At 38.6% G+C, this 16374-nt stretch overlaps 1 protein-coding gene across 6 annotated transcripts in view; it reads right to left on the bottom strand.

The window, feature by feature from the left end:
- The window catches only part of ADAMTSL1 (ADAMTS like 1), an 873125-nt gene that overhangs the window by 628431 nt on the left and 228320 nt on the right, over positions 1-16374 (bottom strand). For all 6 annotated transcript variants that reach the window (XM_019415409.2, XM_053907974.1, XM_053907973.1 and 3 more), the window contains exon 2: positions 1987-2106. In XM_019415409.2, coding sequence (XP_019270954.2) covers positions 1987-2106 — 120 coding nt within the window. The remainder of the gene's footprint in view (positions 1-1986; positions 2107-16374) is intronic.

The raw sequence follows: 16374 nt of genomic DNA, 5'->3' as shown, positions 1-16374 counted from the left end.
TTGTGAAGTGGTTTTGCAACGTATACCAGGAAGTTTTCTCCTTGATGATTCCCCCATCCTGTTGCAGAGTTTCCCCACCATGTAGCAGAAACTCATATATACCTGGCCACAAAGGGAATTTCACTGTTCTGGCTATTGATACAAGTAACAACTCCTGTTTGAACTCTTCCCCTTAGACAAACACTGAGACTGTGGTGATTGATCTTTCAATGCCTATCTAGAAAATAAAGCTATACTTGCAAAGTTTTATATCCTATGGGCCAAGCAAAGTTCTCAGATAGAGAGACATACCTTCCAAAGAAATTGTTAGAATTACATAAATTTATTAGGAGACTGGATTAGCTTCTGGTATTCAGGAAGCTTTGATCTTTTCTCTTCCCTGCCATTTTCTTATACAACCCCAGTTCTGACTATTTGTGCTGGTAGGTAATTCCTCTTTCAGGTTAAATGCTACCGCCCACTCAATTACTTATGACTTCAGTGAGTTTGAGAAAATTCTGCAGCATGAACAGTTTTCATTATGATGTAAATCAATGTAATACTATGTAATAATAATGTTCATGACACCCTTCAATGCTTGCCAAGTGACCAAAATTGTTTTTAGTGGCACCGCTATGACAATTCCATTATGTTCATAACTAGTTCATATTATTCAATTTCCTTTATGGTATAAATTACGTAATAATTAGACTTGCTTATGAGGTTTGCATATGGTATCCACGGAGCAGTACTTAACAGGACTTTTCATAAACCAAATCTGAAGTGAGCTAACATAGTTCAGATTTTGCATAACACCAAATGGGGCAAAGTTAAAATATAATGACAAGATAATGTTCTCAGAAAGAAGTAATAAAACTTAGGTGGCAATGTGTGTGTACCGTAGTAGATAACACACAAAAAAAGCTTTGAGCAAACAATAAAAGTTTAATAGGCAGGCTCTGCATTTTCTGAGTTTACTGAGAAATACATATATATATGAACCACATGAAAATTAGAGTTCCTTTGGGAAGCTTTCCCACTGTTCTTGCCCATGTTGGGGCACAAGCTTTGAAAAGAATATGAATGTCTGTCACAGAGAAGATGGAAATGACAGAAACAGTAAGAGCTGACCATGAGTGGCTACTGAGAGAGTGGATTTACTCAGTATCTAGAAATCTGTGAGATTAATGTGCCCAAAACACCCTCCGGAGAGAGGCTATAAGGGGGCAGGACACAAGAGGTAGAAATAAAGCCACTTGTGTGTTTGCTTTGGACATGACCTAAGTCATTATTTTCTGAGTGGAGAAGAAATCTCTAATTCCAGTGTGGTCCCTTTTGAGCACAAGGTCATCACAATGAAGAGCCACATTTGAAACTTTCCGAAGTTATCCATCCAATTCTCACAATAAAGCACAGAATACAAATTATGACTTGATTTGCAAGTAGAGTGGACCCTGAATCTTGACATCAACAGTCAACTATACTACTTGTTTTCATCTCAGAGTTCACTTTGGAGACTTTCATTTTTTTTTTTTTTCCAAAACCACCACCAGAGAAACAAACTTTCATAAAATAAATATGACTAACACTTTGAAGTAAAAATATCCACAAAGAAACCAGTATGGGAAGATGGTGGAATTTCCACTGACTCATAAAACAATTTACATATAAATCTCCTTTTTTTTCTTCACTCATTTAAATGATTATCATTTCATATTCAGACTCGCTGGCAAAACATCAGTTATTTTAATGTGAATCCTCCACACGTTGCCCCAAACAAACTTTAATGCTCAAGTAAAATGTTTGAGGCTTGCCAGACCCAGGAGAGGGTAGAATGTTGCCCCATACAGTCTGTCCACTGAGCTATTGCTTTGCTTCCCTCTGGTCACGGATATGAGAAAATACCATCCAGACCTCTTTGGATTTGCTAAAACCAACCACCATCACAAGTCAAAATTAGCGACGGAACTACAGTGTTTCTAAGAATAAATAAAAGAGACACTATACCGGGTCTTCAGTTTTGTGACTATTCAAGAGGTCAGACAGGAAATCTTCATGAAGGCTCTCTCTTCGAATTAGCGTAAATTCCCTCAGGAAAACAGCTCCTTGGCTTTGGTCTCCACATACCTAGGGAGATAAGATAGCAAATTCAGCCTTCAGACAAAGCCTGGAGGGAGGGGAACATTGGAGAATTAATGTCTCTGAGTTGAGGAAACTTCTTGGATTCATTTCAAGTCTGATTAGAGCAATCAAAAACAATGCACACAAATACATATTAATGCGAGAGCAGCTAGAATATTCTGGCATGTGACTCCTTGGATGGATGCCAGGAAAGTCCACTGCTAAGTTGGCACCTCTTAATTGACTGGTGTGCGATGTCAAAATTCAGTGATTGTAAGTTATCTTTCAGGCCAGATCAAGTGTGGTCAGGTGCCTAGATGTATTCTATTGGGCTATCCATATTTATGTGCTGTACAGGTGTCTTGGACCCACAGGGATCTATCCCATGGATCTGAGCGTCTAGGTGAATCTTGATGACCTGTTACATATCTACCAGATAAGGAGAAGCTGGCCTGGGCACATAACTGACTTTCCAAGTTATTCAAATGATTTAGAAACAGATGCTCTTCAGCTACTCTGGAGGGAAGTATTGGAGAGCTTTTATCTAGAGCTTATCACATACCAGGTTCTTTACACATGTTATCTTGCACCAGCCCCAGGAGGTGACTGTTATTAGCCACACTTTACAAATTAGGAACTGGAGGCAAAAGGGTTTCAGGAATTTGTCAAGTGTAAGTGTTGAAATGAGGACTCAAATACAGGTCTGACTCTAAAACCCCATTCTTATCATTATCACATTGTGCTACTGAGCTACTCAAACCTCCTTTGGTGAAGGACAAATAGTTGAGTAACTCCTATAAATCCTAGGAACAATTAATTCACCCGGGCTTCCCAATACCTCTCTGAACCTCAGTTTACTCAATGTAAAATAGGAATGATATCAGCATTTTTGAATTGCTGAGAAGACAGGAAAGGATACATGTAATGTACTTAGTACAGTGATTTACATATAGTAATCATTCAACATTATTATTATCAAAAGCACATTCTGCTCAAGGAACAATTAAAATGCAAGCTTTTAACTTACATGAATTTCTTTGACGATATTTATAATATCTGTAATGGATATTATAAATGGGTATGGTATTATCTTCATATTATCTTCATATTAGTTTAACTTTTATATCTATAATGGATATTATAAATAGGTACTATATCATATTCATATTAGTTTAACTTCTCAATTTTTATATCTTTTAAATTTTATACGTTTTTATGGTATTGGTAACATCATTAAGAATATGAGGCTGTTCTTCACTTTTTGCAGATGACATGATATTATACATGGGAAATCCAATAGACTCCACCAAAAGTCTGCTAAAACTGATACATGAATTCAGCAAAGTTGCAGGATACAAAATCAATGTACAGAAATCAGTTGCATTCTTATACACTAATAATGAAGCAACAGAAAGACAAATAAAGAAACTGATCCCATTCACAATTGCACCAAGAAGCATAAAATACCTAGGGATAAATCTAACCAAAGATGCAAAAGATCTGTATGCTGAAAACTATAGAAAGCTTATGAAAGAAATTGAAGAAGATATAAAGAAATGGAAAAACATTCTGTGCTCATGAATTGCAAGAATAAATATTGTCAAAATGTCAATACTACCCAAAGCTATCTACATATTCAATGCAATCCCAATCAAAATTCCACCAGCATTCATCTGGAAACTAGAACAAGTAATCCTAAAATTCATATGGAACCACAAAAGGCCCCAAATAGCCAAAGTAATTTTGAAGAAGACCAAAGCAGGAGGCATCACAATCCCAGACTTTAGCCTCTACTACGAAGCTATAATCATCAAGACAGCATGGTATTGGCACAAAAACAGACACAAAGACCAATGGAATAGAAAAAAACCCCAGAACTAGACCCACAAACGTATGGCCAACTCATCTTTGACAAAGCAGGAAAGAACATCCAATGGAAAAAAGACAGTCTCTTTAACAAATGGTGCTGGGAGAACTGGACAGCAACATGCAGAAGGTTGAAACTAGACCATTTTCTCACACCATTCACAAAAATAAACTCAAAATGGATAAAGGACCTGAATGTGAGACAAGAAACAATCAAAACCCTAGAGGAGAAAGCAGGAAAAGACCTCTCTGACCTCAGCCATAGCAATTTCTTACTTGACACATCCCCAAAGGCAAGGGAATTAAAAGCAAAAATAAACTACTGGGACCTTATGAAGATAAAAAGCTTCTGCACTGCAAAGGAAACAACCAACAAAACTAAAAGGCAACCAACAGAATGGGAAAAGATATTTGCAAATGACATATCGGACAAAGGGCTAGCATCCAAAATCTATAAAGAGCTCACCAAACTCCACACCCAAAAAACAAATAACCCAGTGAAGAAATGGGCAGAAAACATGAATAGACACTTCTCTAAAGAAGACATCCAGATGGCCAACGGGCACATGAAAAGATGCTCAACATCGCTCCTCATCAGGGAAATACAAATCAAAACCACACTCAGATACCACCTCACGCCAGTCAGAGTGGCTAAAATGAACAAATCGGGAGACTATAGATGCTGGAGAGGATGTGGAGAAACGGGAACCCTCTTGCACTTTTGGTGGGAATGAAAACTGGTGCAGCCACTCTGGAAAACAGTGTGGAGGTTCCTCAAAAAATTAAAAATAGACCTACCCTATGACCCAGCAATAGCACTGCTAGGAATTTACCCAAGGGATACAGGAGTACTGATGCATAGGGGCACTTGTACCCCAATGTTTATAGCAGCACTCTCAACAATAGCCAAATTATGGAAAGAGCCTAAATGTCCATCAACTGATGAATGGATAAAGAAATTGTGGTTTATATACACAATGGAGTACTACGTGGCAATGAGAAAGAATGAAATATGGCCCTTCGTAGCAACGTGGATGGAACTGGAGAGTGTGATGCTAAGTGAAATAAGCCATACAGAGAAAGACAGATACCATATGTGTTCACTCTTATGTGGATCCTGAGAAACTTAAGAGAAACCCATGGGGGAGGGGAAGGAAAAAAAAAAAAAAGAGGTTAGAGTGGAAGAGAGCCAAAGCATAAGAGACTCTTAAAAACTGAGAACAAACTGAGGGTTGATGGGGGGTGGGAAGGAGGGGAGGGTGGGTGATGTGTATTGAGGAGGGCACCTTTTGGGATGAGCACTGGGTGTTGTACGGAAACCAATTTGACAATAAATTTCATATATTGAAAAAAAATTAAAAAATAAAAATAAAATATGAACACCAAAAAAAAAAAACAAACCCAGAATATGAGGCTATTCATCATGTTAATTTATGCCTTCTTGAAATGTCTGTAGTAATTCATAATAAATTAAAATAATTTTAATCCTTAAGCCCTTTGGAAAGGAATATAACTTTCTATAATTCTTTTAAATTTTTTTCAACATTTATTTATTGAAACAGAGAGAGACAGAGCATGAACGGGGGAGGGTCAGAGAGAGGGAGACACAGAATCTGAAACAGGCTCCAGGCTCTGAGCTGTCAGCACAGAGCCCGACGCGGGGCTCGAACTCACGGACCCCGAGATCATGACCTGAGCCGAAGTTGGCTGCTTAACCAACTGAGCCACCCAGGCACCCCAACTATAATTTATATTTAAATGACCTCTGTTATACAGAGGTTATAATAGTTGGTATCATTGGGGTAGACAGAATCTTGGGCCCCTTGACACCCTAGTATCATATCTGAGAATATATTGCTTAACATGGCAAAAGAGCTTTGCAGCTGTAATTAAGTTTACTTACTAGTTGACTTCAAAATAGGGTTAGTAGCCTGGATTATCCACGTGGACCCAATATAATCACAGAATGCCTTAAAAACAGAACTTCGTCTGGGCTGAGGGCAGGAGAGAAAGTCAAAAAAATTCAAAGCGTGACAAGGTCCTAACCTGTCATTTTGGCTTGAAGATCAAGGGGGGCACATGGGAAGCATGAGAAGAAAATATGTTCTGCCAACAATGGAGAGCTTGGAAAAGGCCCTTTGCCCTAAAGAAGAGCTACGTCTTTGGCCAATACTTTGATTTTAGCCCAGTGAGACTCTGAATGGAGAATCCAGCCATGACTTGCCAAACTTCTGACCTACAGAAATCATGAGATAGTACTTATGTATGGTTTTCAGCCATTAAATCTGTGGTAATTTGTTATGGCAGCAACAGAAAATTGATATAATCATCAAGAGGCAGGGTCAGTGAGGGGTTATCTTGTTTCATTGTTTTACTAGTGTTTCCTATACTGTTTCATAAGAATCAACCAGTACTAATGAAGCAGAGTTAGAATTGCAGACTAATTCTTGGAAACGTTTCCTTCTGGTTAACCTAACTTATTCCTGTTACATTTAAAATTAAATTTCTCATTTATTTTCTCATCAGGGGCAATCATTCCTTGAGTCTTTAGTTACATATACTTCAAAACCTGTCTTGACCCTGTAACTTCCCTGATCAGAAGCTTTCAGGGATTCTCTACTTCCTGTTGGGTGCATTGCAAATTCATGGGCTCAGTGCTCAGGGCCACTCACAGTTGTTTAAGTTCTAGATAAAGAAAAGTCTCATTTGTGCAAACTTTTCTCAAAAAGGTCAGAATGAACATTATTTTATTTTATTTTACTTTATTTTCTTTTTTTCTTTTTTCTTAAGTAGGCTTATATGCCAGGCACACAGGCCAATGTGGGGCTTGAACTCATGATGCTGAGATCAAGACCTGAGCTGAAAACCAGAGTCAGGTGCTTGACCACCTGTGCCACTCAGGCACCCCCAAAACCTGAATTTAAAGTAACCTAGAATTGATGTGTTTTAATGTTACTGTTTGCAAGAGGACTAATGTATGTTGATCATTACTAAAGTTAACATTTCATTAATCATTTCTCCAACAATCCGAGGCCATTTTGAATTCTAACTCCATGATTCAAAATGGTGGCCATCTTAAGTCATGTAATGCTATAGTTTTTAAAAGCTAAAATCTGAAGAGACTAATAAACTTATGGGCATTTGCTTTGGGAGAACTTTTGTGCCTGTAAAAACAAAACAAAATAAACAAAACAAACAAACAAAAAACCAGGTTTCTTTTGTTACACTGATTAAAGAAATAGACAAAATGACTCAAATGTCTGCCAAAAGAGAAAGTGAGGTGTCACATAGAAAGACTGAATACTCAATGCCACAAAAAGGATGGATAATCAGCAAACACTTTGTCCATTTGATTTATACTTTAACTTTCAGTCATAGCTGTGTATTTGTTTTAGAAAGCATTCTGCTTGTTCCTATTTCCTAAGAACATTGACATTTTATAAGACTCACAATTCTTACCAAAATGTTCAACTTCCCAAATACTTTTATGTGATAACAAGGCAGCAGGTCTTAATTAAACTAAAATTCAATTTAATATTGAGAATAGATAAAAACATACAAGTTTGATGGATTAAGTTAGTTTTGAATATCTGTATCTACCAACCATGGATAGTAATTATTATATTCTATATGTTTTAGAAATACTATTTTAATGGAGGAGATACATAAATACATAATGATACATAAATATGTAAATCTTATACCTCTATTTCAATCTGATTTTTTAAATTATTCTTTAAATCCAAAGTAGTATTTTACCCATTTGTTTTGTCATATGTACACACAGGTACACACATTTATGTGTGTCATATGTACACGCAATGACTCAAGTGCTGTCAAGTGCCAGGAGCTTTGCTATCGGGCATATTTCTTCCTTTCAGGGCACTATCCTAACAAGTACTTGGCTCTGACAGAGCCTCCTAGATGCTCACCAAAAGCTACAACTTTTCATTATCATTGGTACACCTAGAGCACATTTCCTAGCCTCCTTTGCAGTTAAGGTGGCTGAGTTTTAGCTGGTAGAAGTGAGGGGTGATACACCAGGCCTGCTCATAAAAATCTCCCACATTCCTTCCTCCATGCTCTGTTGCTCTCAGGTCCATTTTGCATGGAGACAGCCTCGAGGAAATCTTAAGTCAGTTGGTTTTTGTTTGTTTAAAGTTTATTTATTTTGAGAAAGAGAAAGCACCAGTGCCTGCAAGCATGTCCAAGTGGGGGAGGGGCAGAGAAAGAGAAGGAGAGAGAGAGAATCCCAAGCAGGCTCTATGCTATCAGCATGGAGCCCGACATGGGGCTAGATCCCATGAACTGCAAGATCATGACCTGAGCAGAAACCGAGAGTCTGACACTTCACCGACTGAGACATTCAGGTGCTCCTAAAGTCAATTATTAAAGGTGTCAGGGGTTCTATTAGCCTGGCTCCCTGAATGACTGCATGCAGGAAGGCCATCCCATGACCTGTTTGCTTATCTAACATGGTAACCTGATCAAGAAGTAACAGTCTACCGTGTTGGAACCACTGCCCATGTTAGACATTATTTGTTACTATGGCTTACCTGCTCTAATTAATAGAACGAAAAATTCTAGGTAAGCACAGGATGCTAGGAGAATACAGAGCAAGGGTGATTACCTCTCTGAAGAAGGATTATGAAAGAGTTTAAAGTGATGTTGAAGGAAGAGTGGGGATTTACTAGCTGGACAAGGGGAATGGGATTGGGTAAACGAGGATTCTTGTTCTAGGAAGAACAGCCTGGGGTTGAGAACAAGGCTTGAGATGCCTTGTTCTGTTTGGTGTGTTTTAAGTAATTTAGCATGGCAAGAGTGCAAAGGGACGTGAGAGCAAGGGATGAGAAGAGAATATGTATCATGCACAGAGGCCAGATTATGCATCATGCTCACTGAAAGACTGAAGCAGCCAGTCTTGCTTGGACTTAATAGTTTAGAAGTGCATCCTGGTGGCTCTGAGGAGGTAAGACTGGAGATGAGGTGACCAGTTTCAGATCACTGCAATCACCCTGATGAGAACTCATGAAGACCTGAGGGGCTGGTAGGAAAGTAAAGGACCAGAAGATTTGGTGGCCAGCTGAATGCAACTGATAAGTCTTAGGTTATATCTATATTTTCTGCCTGGGTTTGAGCAGAAGAACAGAGTGGTTAGCAGCACTTTCAACAAACAGGAAATACAGTGGGACAAGCAATTATGTGAGTTAGATGCAGAGTTTGGTTCCAGAGAAGTGGAGTCCGAGGTGCCTCGGACAAAGAAAGCTGAGCTCTGTGCAGTAGAAAGAGACCGGTCTGGAGATGATATGTAAGTGGTAGCATCCTATGGGGAGTGGATGATACTTAGCATGAATGAGCTTGCCAAGGGACAGTTGGGAGAATGAGAAGATACGTGGGCTGAGATAAGAACCCCTTGACATGGATCTATCTTTAATGGCTTATTTATGCCAACAGAAACTATTAACAAGGACAATCCAAGCATACTCGTTTTCATCATTGTTAGGCATTCTTTTATTGGTTCCCCATGCAAATATATTTATGACAACATTATATTCAACTTATTATATTTTTTTCCCAAGAACAGCCTATGGCTTTTTGAGCTATCAATTCCCAGCCCCTGAATTCAACTAAATATTGACTGTGACTTGAAAACTTCTGGGGCAACTCACATTTTAAAAATTTTGTTTCTCCTGGTTAGACCAGGTTCCCTGATTTGGGGTTTGGAAAATATGGTTACTTTACACCCGATATGTCAAAAATCCCCTACAGTCATACGGTAGTTAGCATATCATAAAAAAATGCACCAAAACTGGTACCCCATTATGTTTTAGATTCCGTGGTGTTAGTTTTGCAGATGAGAAAACAGAAATGTGAGAAATGGAGGAATTTTACACATAGCCCATGGCTATGTTGGATTATGAACCAGAGACTGTAGCTCTAAAAAACTCAAGTCTCTGCTGTATTCAAACCTGGTTATTCACCTACAGGAATAGGGCAAGAAAGAAGCCATCATTATTGAGACATCTATCTATTTCTATAGGGTTTTTAGACTCCCCAGGACTGCTGCTCAGGAAGCACAAAACTGTCATGTGCTAGCATATGCACCCCGTGATGAAGATAGCGTCTCCAATTACAGTCTCATTTCCTGCTTCAAACATTGACTCCTCTTTCTGACTGTTGGCACACCAGAGTACTCCATAGAGAACCCAGGAACGTAGAAATACCAGCTCCCAGAATAGAATCTCATTAGATCCAGGAAGGCATGGAAGCAATTTATTGTTGTGGTATATGTTCTCTCTAATGGGGCTGAGCGATCAAACATACAGAGATTTTAGAGAGGGACATAGGTAAATACAGGAAACAAGGAAGTCTTTCAAGTCACTCTCTATTCTTTAGCCCTTAGAGGGAAAAGAAGGGAAAGGTAGTTTAAAACTAAAAATCAAAGGCAGTGAATAATAACAAAAGGTTTTGCATTTGACTTTAAGATACAGTCAGAAACTCAAACCATGTCTACATATACTTTGTCTTGTACTTCACATTTGGTCCCATTATAACCAAGCAACAATCCTTCCCCTACTTGACCTGACTCTCAGTGGCTCCAGAGAATACCGGTTAGTATTCTGACTCACAATTGTTGGCTCACATGATTGGTGAAATAAAAGGTAAGAATCCCCCTTCAGAATGTCCTACTCCTCACAAGTTTGCTCTATGGGTTGTGACTAGAATTTGGGGTGTTAAAACACAGAGAAACTGGTTCACATTTTGGAATCTCCACCATCATCAAGGAAGAGTCAAAATTTCTATACAAATTGCAATGCTGATGATAGAAGTGGATTCCGGCCAGAGCTTTGAAGCAGCTACAATGTTCTTACCACTCTTGGAAAGGCATCCATTTACTTCCAGGTTGGGAGAAAGGGATGTAGACATATCAGAAGTTTAAACATACAAACACACCCTCAAATTATCAGTTTATTGTTGTTCTTTCTTCATTTAGTTTTTCTGTGAATACTGAAAGGTAGCCAAGTTTATGTCCCACGGGTAAGATTTAGGTTTCAATACTACTCACAAAGTATAGCACTGAAAACCACACTGTTAAACTTTTATTCCACTGAAAGGATTTTATAACATCTATTTGTGCCCATATTTGGGCTCATAGTTCATTAAGAATTAAGATAGTGATGCTGTAAATTCTCATTAGATTAGAATAATCATCTAAAGCACCTAGGCAACCAGCTACTGTGTTGAGTAGACACCTATATTTAAATGCCAATGGAGAGAGACTAAAATGATTGATGCCAGGGTTATGAGTTCTTGGCACAAGGGGGACAGTTAAATGTTTATTAAATAAATAACTAGACAGAAAGTTTTCTTTGACCCCCCCAAAAATCTCTAGTTCCATTTCTGAGAATCCTTATCAAGTAATAGGAGGAAGTAAGAATGTATACGGACTCAAAGAGACCAAAGGTAGCCCTGCTGCCCAACATCATTACAACCTGATCCTAAAAATCAGTGACTCAGAGACCAAGGGAAGGAAGAGAAAATCTGTTCCCAATATAATAGGATAAGTTACTTCTGGTTTGAAGGAAATCAAGACAAAGGATGAATATTCTATCACTAGCCCTTAAAATAATGATCTAAAACAAAAATGATAATAGTTGAAATAATAGTTGATAATAGTTGATAATAAATGAAGTTTTGGGACTAAATATACTAAGAAGTGGAATCTAAATAAAAAGATATATAGATGTTTCCAACTTTATTAAAGGTTCTGACATTTGGTAACAAATTGTCTTTTCCTGACATTAGTAAATTCCCCTTGGCAATAAACAAGGGTCCCTGATTTGGGGAAGGAAATTAATCATTTGACAGCCTATTCCTGTTAGGACTATTCTAATGGACCCAAATGCAATGAAAAAAAAAAAAAAAAAAAAAAAAAGAACAAAGAACATCCATTCTACTGTCAGTGGCTCCCTTTCCACTAATCCCTATAACCTCATCCCTGGTAGGAATATTCTAATATAGGAAGATGGGGAAATGAGTAAACAGTAATTTGAATGTAAAGAACAGAAAAAAATTATGAGCATATAATCTTACTAAAGAAATTTCCTCATTATAATGCAGAAGGAGGAGTATTTCAGACATATGAGAATATGTATCAAAATAACAATATTTATGAATGTCTCCAAATTCATAGTCACCAATCAGAAGAGGCTCCGTCAGCTTATGCTGAGATCAGCAACTCTGTGTGCACACATTCACAGATTTGTGCACACATTCACAGGGAGCGGGGAGGCAGTGTCACTGAATAAAAACAGCTTTCTTGGTTGTAAGAGTCCATTTCGAAAACCATCTATTTACCTTTGAAAGTACTGTTGGTTGTTTGTTGGGATGTGACTAAATGTCTTTAGACAGACTGTGATGTCAATATGCCTATCCATACCTACTGCTATAGCATACTTGTCTGGGAAAATAAAGGTTCTTGGAGTGGCTTCAGGTGTCCCTAGCTAATGGCTTCCAACTATGTGAGCTGATTAGCAGTGTTATACTCCCTCAAGGAAAGGCTAAATATGATCCCCAAGAAGATCGGTGGGGGAAGTTAATAAAAACACTCTTATAGCCATATTTAAGTCACTGACATTTATATACCTGGTGTTTGGAGCTTAAAAACATTGCAGTATTCTGTTTGTTCTTTTACCAACTTTAATTACCATTTCTAAAGATTGTAAAGATAATTGCTAAAAGGTTAAAGCAGAAAGAAGTGAGATGGAACATACGGGCCCAAAATGTTCAGCTGGGCCTCATAATTCTTGGTACAGATGTTCGTGCGTAGTTCAGGTTTGATTTAGAGTAACTGCTATAATATGGTTTGAGGCAAGGTGACCAGATGTAGCTGAATTTAAAGATCTGTCCCAGACTGTCAATGAAAAGAAACTCCATTACCCTAGGAAAATAACCTTTACGGTGTGGGGTAGAGGGGAGTAATGCTTAAAAAGACCTGTTTTATCTTTAAGGCAGATAGCCACCTTGACAAGACAAGGAGTCATTAAAACAATGACAACAACAAAAAAATAAAAACAGAAGATGAACAAAAACATGTAGAGAAATTTAACGTCACAGAACAATGTATTTAAAACCAAGTAGCAGAAAAGAATGCCATCAAAGTGTGTGCACTGTGTAGAATGTGTGCTTGATCTACAGGGAAGCTGTGGCATTTCCATAATTGATTACAAACAAGTGCAGAAATGAAAGTAAATTCTAGAAAGAACTGGGGGGACCCTCTTCACTAGCCTCTTATCTTTTCAGATGAAGGGAAACATCGCCTTCTTAGATGTTGGGTAAGAGAAAATACGTGGGTTTTGAGGCATAACTCTTGACATATAAGATATGGCAAAACAGTCAAATGACTCAAAGAAGGCAGCAACTTTTCCAAAATATGTAGAGAATTCTCTTTTTAATTTCCTCAAACATTTTAAGACACATTATACCCCATTCCTACCAAAAGGAGAGCAGAATACAATTTCCATAGTTGGGAGAGTTGGCTTGAGAAAGCTGACAAGAGCTGTGATTCAGATCTACACTTAGACAATGAAAGAATATACAAAACAGAAAAAGAATTCCAATTCCCTGTGCTCTACTCCTAGGTAGAAGGGCACATTATTGTCACATCTTCTAGTGACAAGGAGAGACAGGTATGGTTTTCAAATTGCTTCTATGTGCATATGTCTTAAATCTTACATTTATTTTTTAAAATTTTTTAATGTTTATTTTCCAGAGAGAGAGAGAGAGAGCACGTGCACAAGTGGGGGAGGGGCAGAGGGGGAGACACAGAATCTGAAGCAGGCTCCAGGCTCTGAGCTGTCAGCACAGAGCCTGACGTGGGGCTGGAACCCATGAACTTGGAGATCATGACCTGAGCCAAAATGGGACACTTAACCAGTTGAGCCGCCCAGGTGCCCCTAAATCTTACGTTTAAAATGCAACAATCACTAGGGCTCCTGGGTGGCTCAGATGATTGAGTGTCCGATTCTTGATTTCAGCTCTGGTCATGATCCCGGGGTTGTGGGATCAAGCCCTGCATTGGACTCTGTGCTGAGTGTGGAGCCTGCTTAAGATTTTCTCCCTCTCTCCCTCTCTTTCCTTCTGCCCATCTCCTCCACTCTAAAATAAATAAAATAAAATAAAATAAAATAAAATAAAATAAAATAAAATAAAATACTCATTAATGCCAAGAATTAAAGGAGTTGAGCAGTTGGAGGAGAATGTTAAGATGGAAAAAAAAAAACCACGGAAGATGGAAGAACTTAAGATGTCTACGTACCTACGCAGTTGTAGATATCAAACTTTTTTTGGTTGTATGCTTGGCAATGTTTATGTACATCAACATTATTATCTAGGTTTTTCTAAAGTTGCTTAAGTAAAAGGAGTTGAATGTCATCGTATCTCTCATATTCTGAATCAAACTTAAGATTTATTAGGGCAGAAACTTCTTTCTTCACCCTTGCTTAGTTTACATTAACTCCTTTGGTGGCCATAAAGATGTGCCATTCAAATCTGCTACAGAGAGCTTAATTGACAGATGGCCCAAACATACTCTGAATCCACCTCCTTGTTGCCCATGGGCTGCTCCCAGCCCATAGCTGAGCTTAGCAGAGATACCAAAGCAGCTCTATTCCTGAGAGTCCTGACAAGTAACTTCTACTAGAGGACTTCCTACTGGCTGGCCAAACCTTTCTCAGCATTGCACTGTGCTCTGAGACTCTTCCTATCCAACCTTCCTTTTTTCTCTTTTTTTTCACTGGGGACAGCTGAGCTGTAGTCTCATGGCTCTTCTGGCCTCCTGTGCCTCCCTCATCTTTTTCCCCAATAAACCTCTTACATTCCTAGTCTTGTCTTGGCACCTGTTTCTGGATTTCAACTAACACAGCTTTTCTTCTTCTGACCCAAGTGCTATTGGACCGGACCTAATGCTTCCAATTTACCATCCCTATCTACAGCAAAATGGCCACCCAGTTTCCATGATGCCAAAGAAATGTTGAGAACACTGTTAGGGTTTCTACTTTCTCTGCATTGAAGTCTCAGCGAATTCTCTACAGTGTCGGGAACAATGACTGGAACTAGTGGATGGGAGACAGTTCTGATTCTGCCTCCCTGATCTTCACCCACCTGGCTCCATGTTCTTTCGTATTCTAGCATGCCTCTTCATCCTACCACTAAAATGCAGTTAGTACATCCAATACTCACTGTATTCAGTTGGCTCAATAGCTTCAATTACCCACAAAAGTGTCAAGGTGATAAAGTAAAGCATTTTGTGGGCAGATTAACTTTTATTACTTCATGAATTCTAGAAGTTTCTCCATCCCTGGTCAGAAGTCTTACCAACATGTACCAATATTTCAGAGAAAACAAAAGGATGGTATGGACCCATGCAAATTTATTCCCACTTTAAAGACATCTTCAAAGCACAGTTCTATGGATAGTACTCTTATAGTATCAGTAGTAGTGTAACTCAGACACATGTGAGTTCACCACACCCACCCCACCCTACACACACATACCCCATGGCCCGGTCTCTAAGAAATGGAAACACAAAAAAATTGGTAGAACTGTGTATCAGTATTTAAATTGTAAGTGTAACTTAAAGAATTTCAAATATTTACTCAGGATCTCAAAAAAAATGACCAAGAAATGGGGAGGTTTACACTTAAATGCATAGCAAGCGTTCTTTAAACGTCCACCCTTCCCTCCTCACCCTTATCTGTCATTCTCAATGTACTTCACACAGATGGCAGCTAGTTCTTCAAAACCCTTTTGTCTCTCAGCTCCCAAGTTATTTTGGAAATTCGGCCCATGTATTTCTTGGGTAAAGTGAAGTGGAATGCTAAATACATTTGTATATTATTAGTCTGTCATATATTAACAATAGTTTGTTCCTATTAAAGAAGCAGAATCTTTGGAAAGAAATGAAAGCACCTCATAGGCACATATGTGTATGTATTTATATATGAATGTGTATGTCTGTATGCACAGGGCATAAATTTCAATGTGACCCAAAAATGGAAGACCCAGGCCTGTCTGATAGATGATGGGTCCATTTGCATGAGGTATGGAGAAGCCTCTTGGAAGATAATTCTTTCCAGCTTGGTCTAGACCCAGAACGTTGGATATCAAAGAAAAAAAGAGCAATCCTACACCCAACATAGTGATTATTACTCAGATTTCACTCAGTGCAGAGAGCCTTTAAATAAAAAAACAAACAGAAAAAAGAGGTGTTGCACTAAAAACCGAGCATGAAAGCTAACAGAGCATGGCAGCCTGCTTTCCCATTTCACGGGTGAAAGATCTGGTCCCTCCAGACTTAGAGCAAGAGGGGCATGGATGAGCAAGAGGGCCCAGCAAGTACGGGGATTA

Source organism: Panthera pardus, unplaced genomic scaffold (genome assembly GCF_024362965.1).
Source record: "Panthera pardus isolate Hobbes unplaced genomic scaffold, ASM2436296v1 HiC_scaffold_20, whole genome shotgun sequence".
In the NCBI taxonomy this organism is placed as follows: Eukaryota; Metazoa; Chordata; class Mammalia; order Carnivora; family Felidae; genus Panthera; species Panthera pardus.
This window is presented reverse-complemented; position numbering and strand designations above follow the sequence as displayed.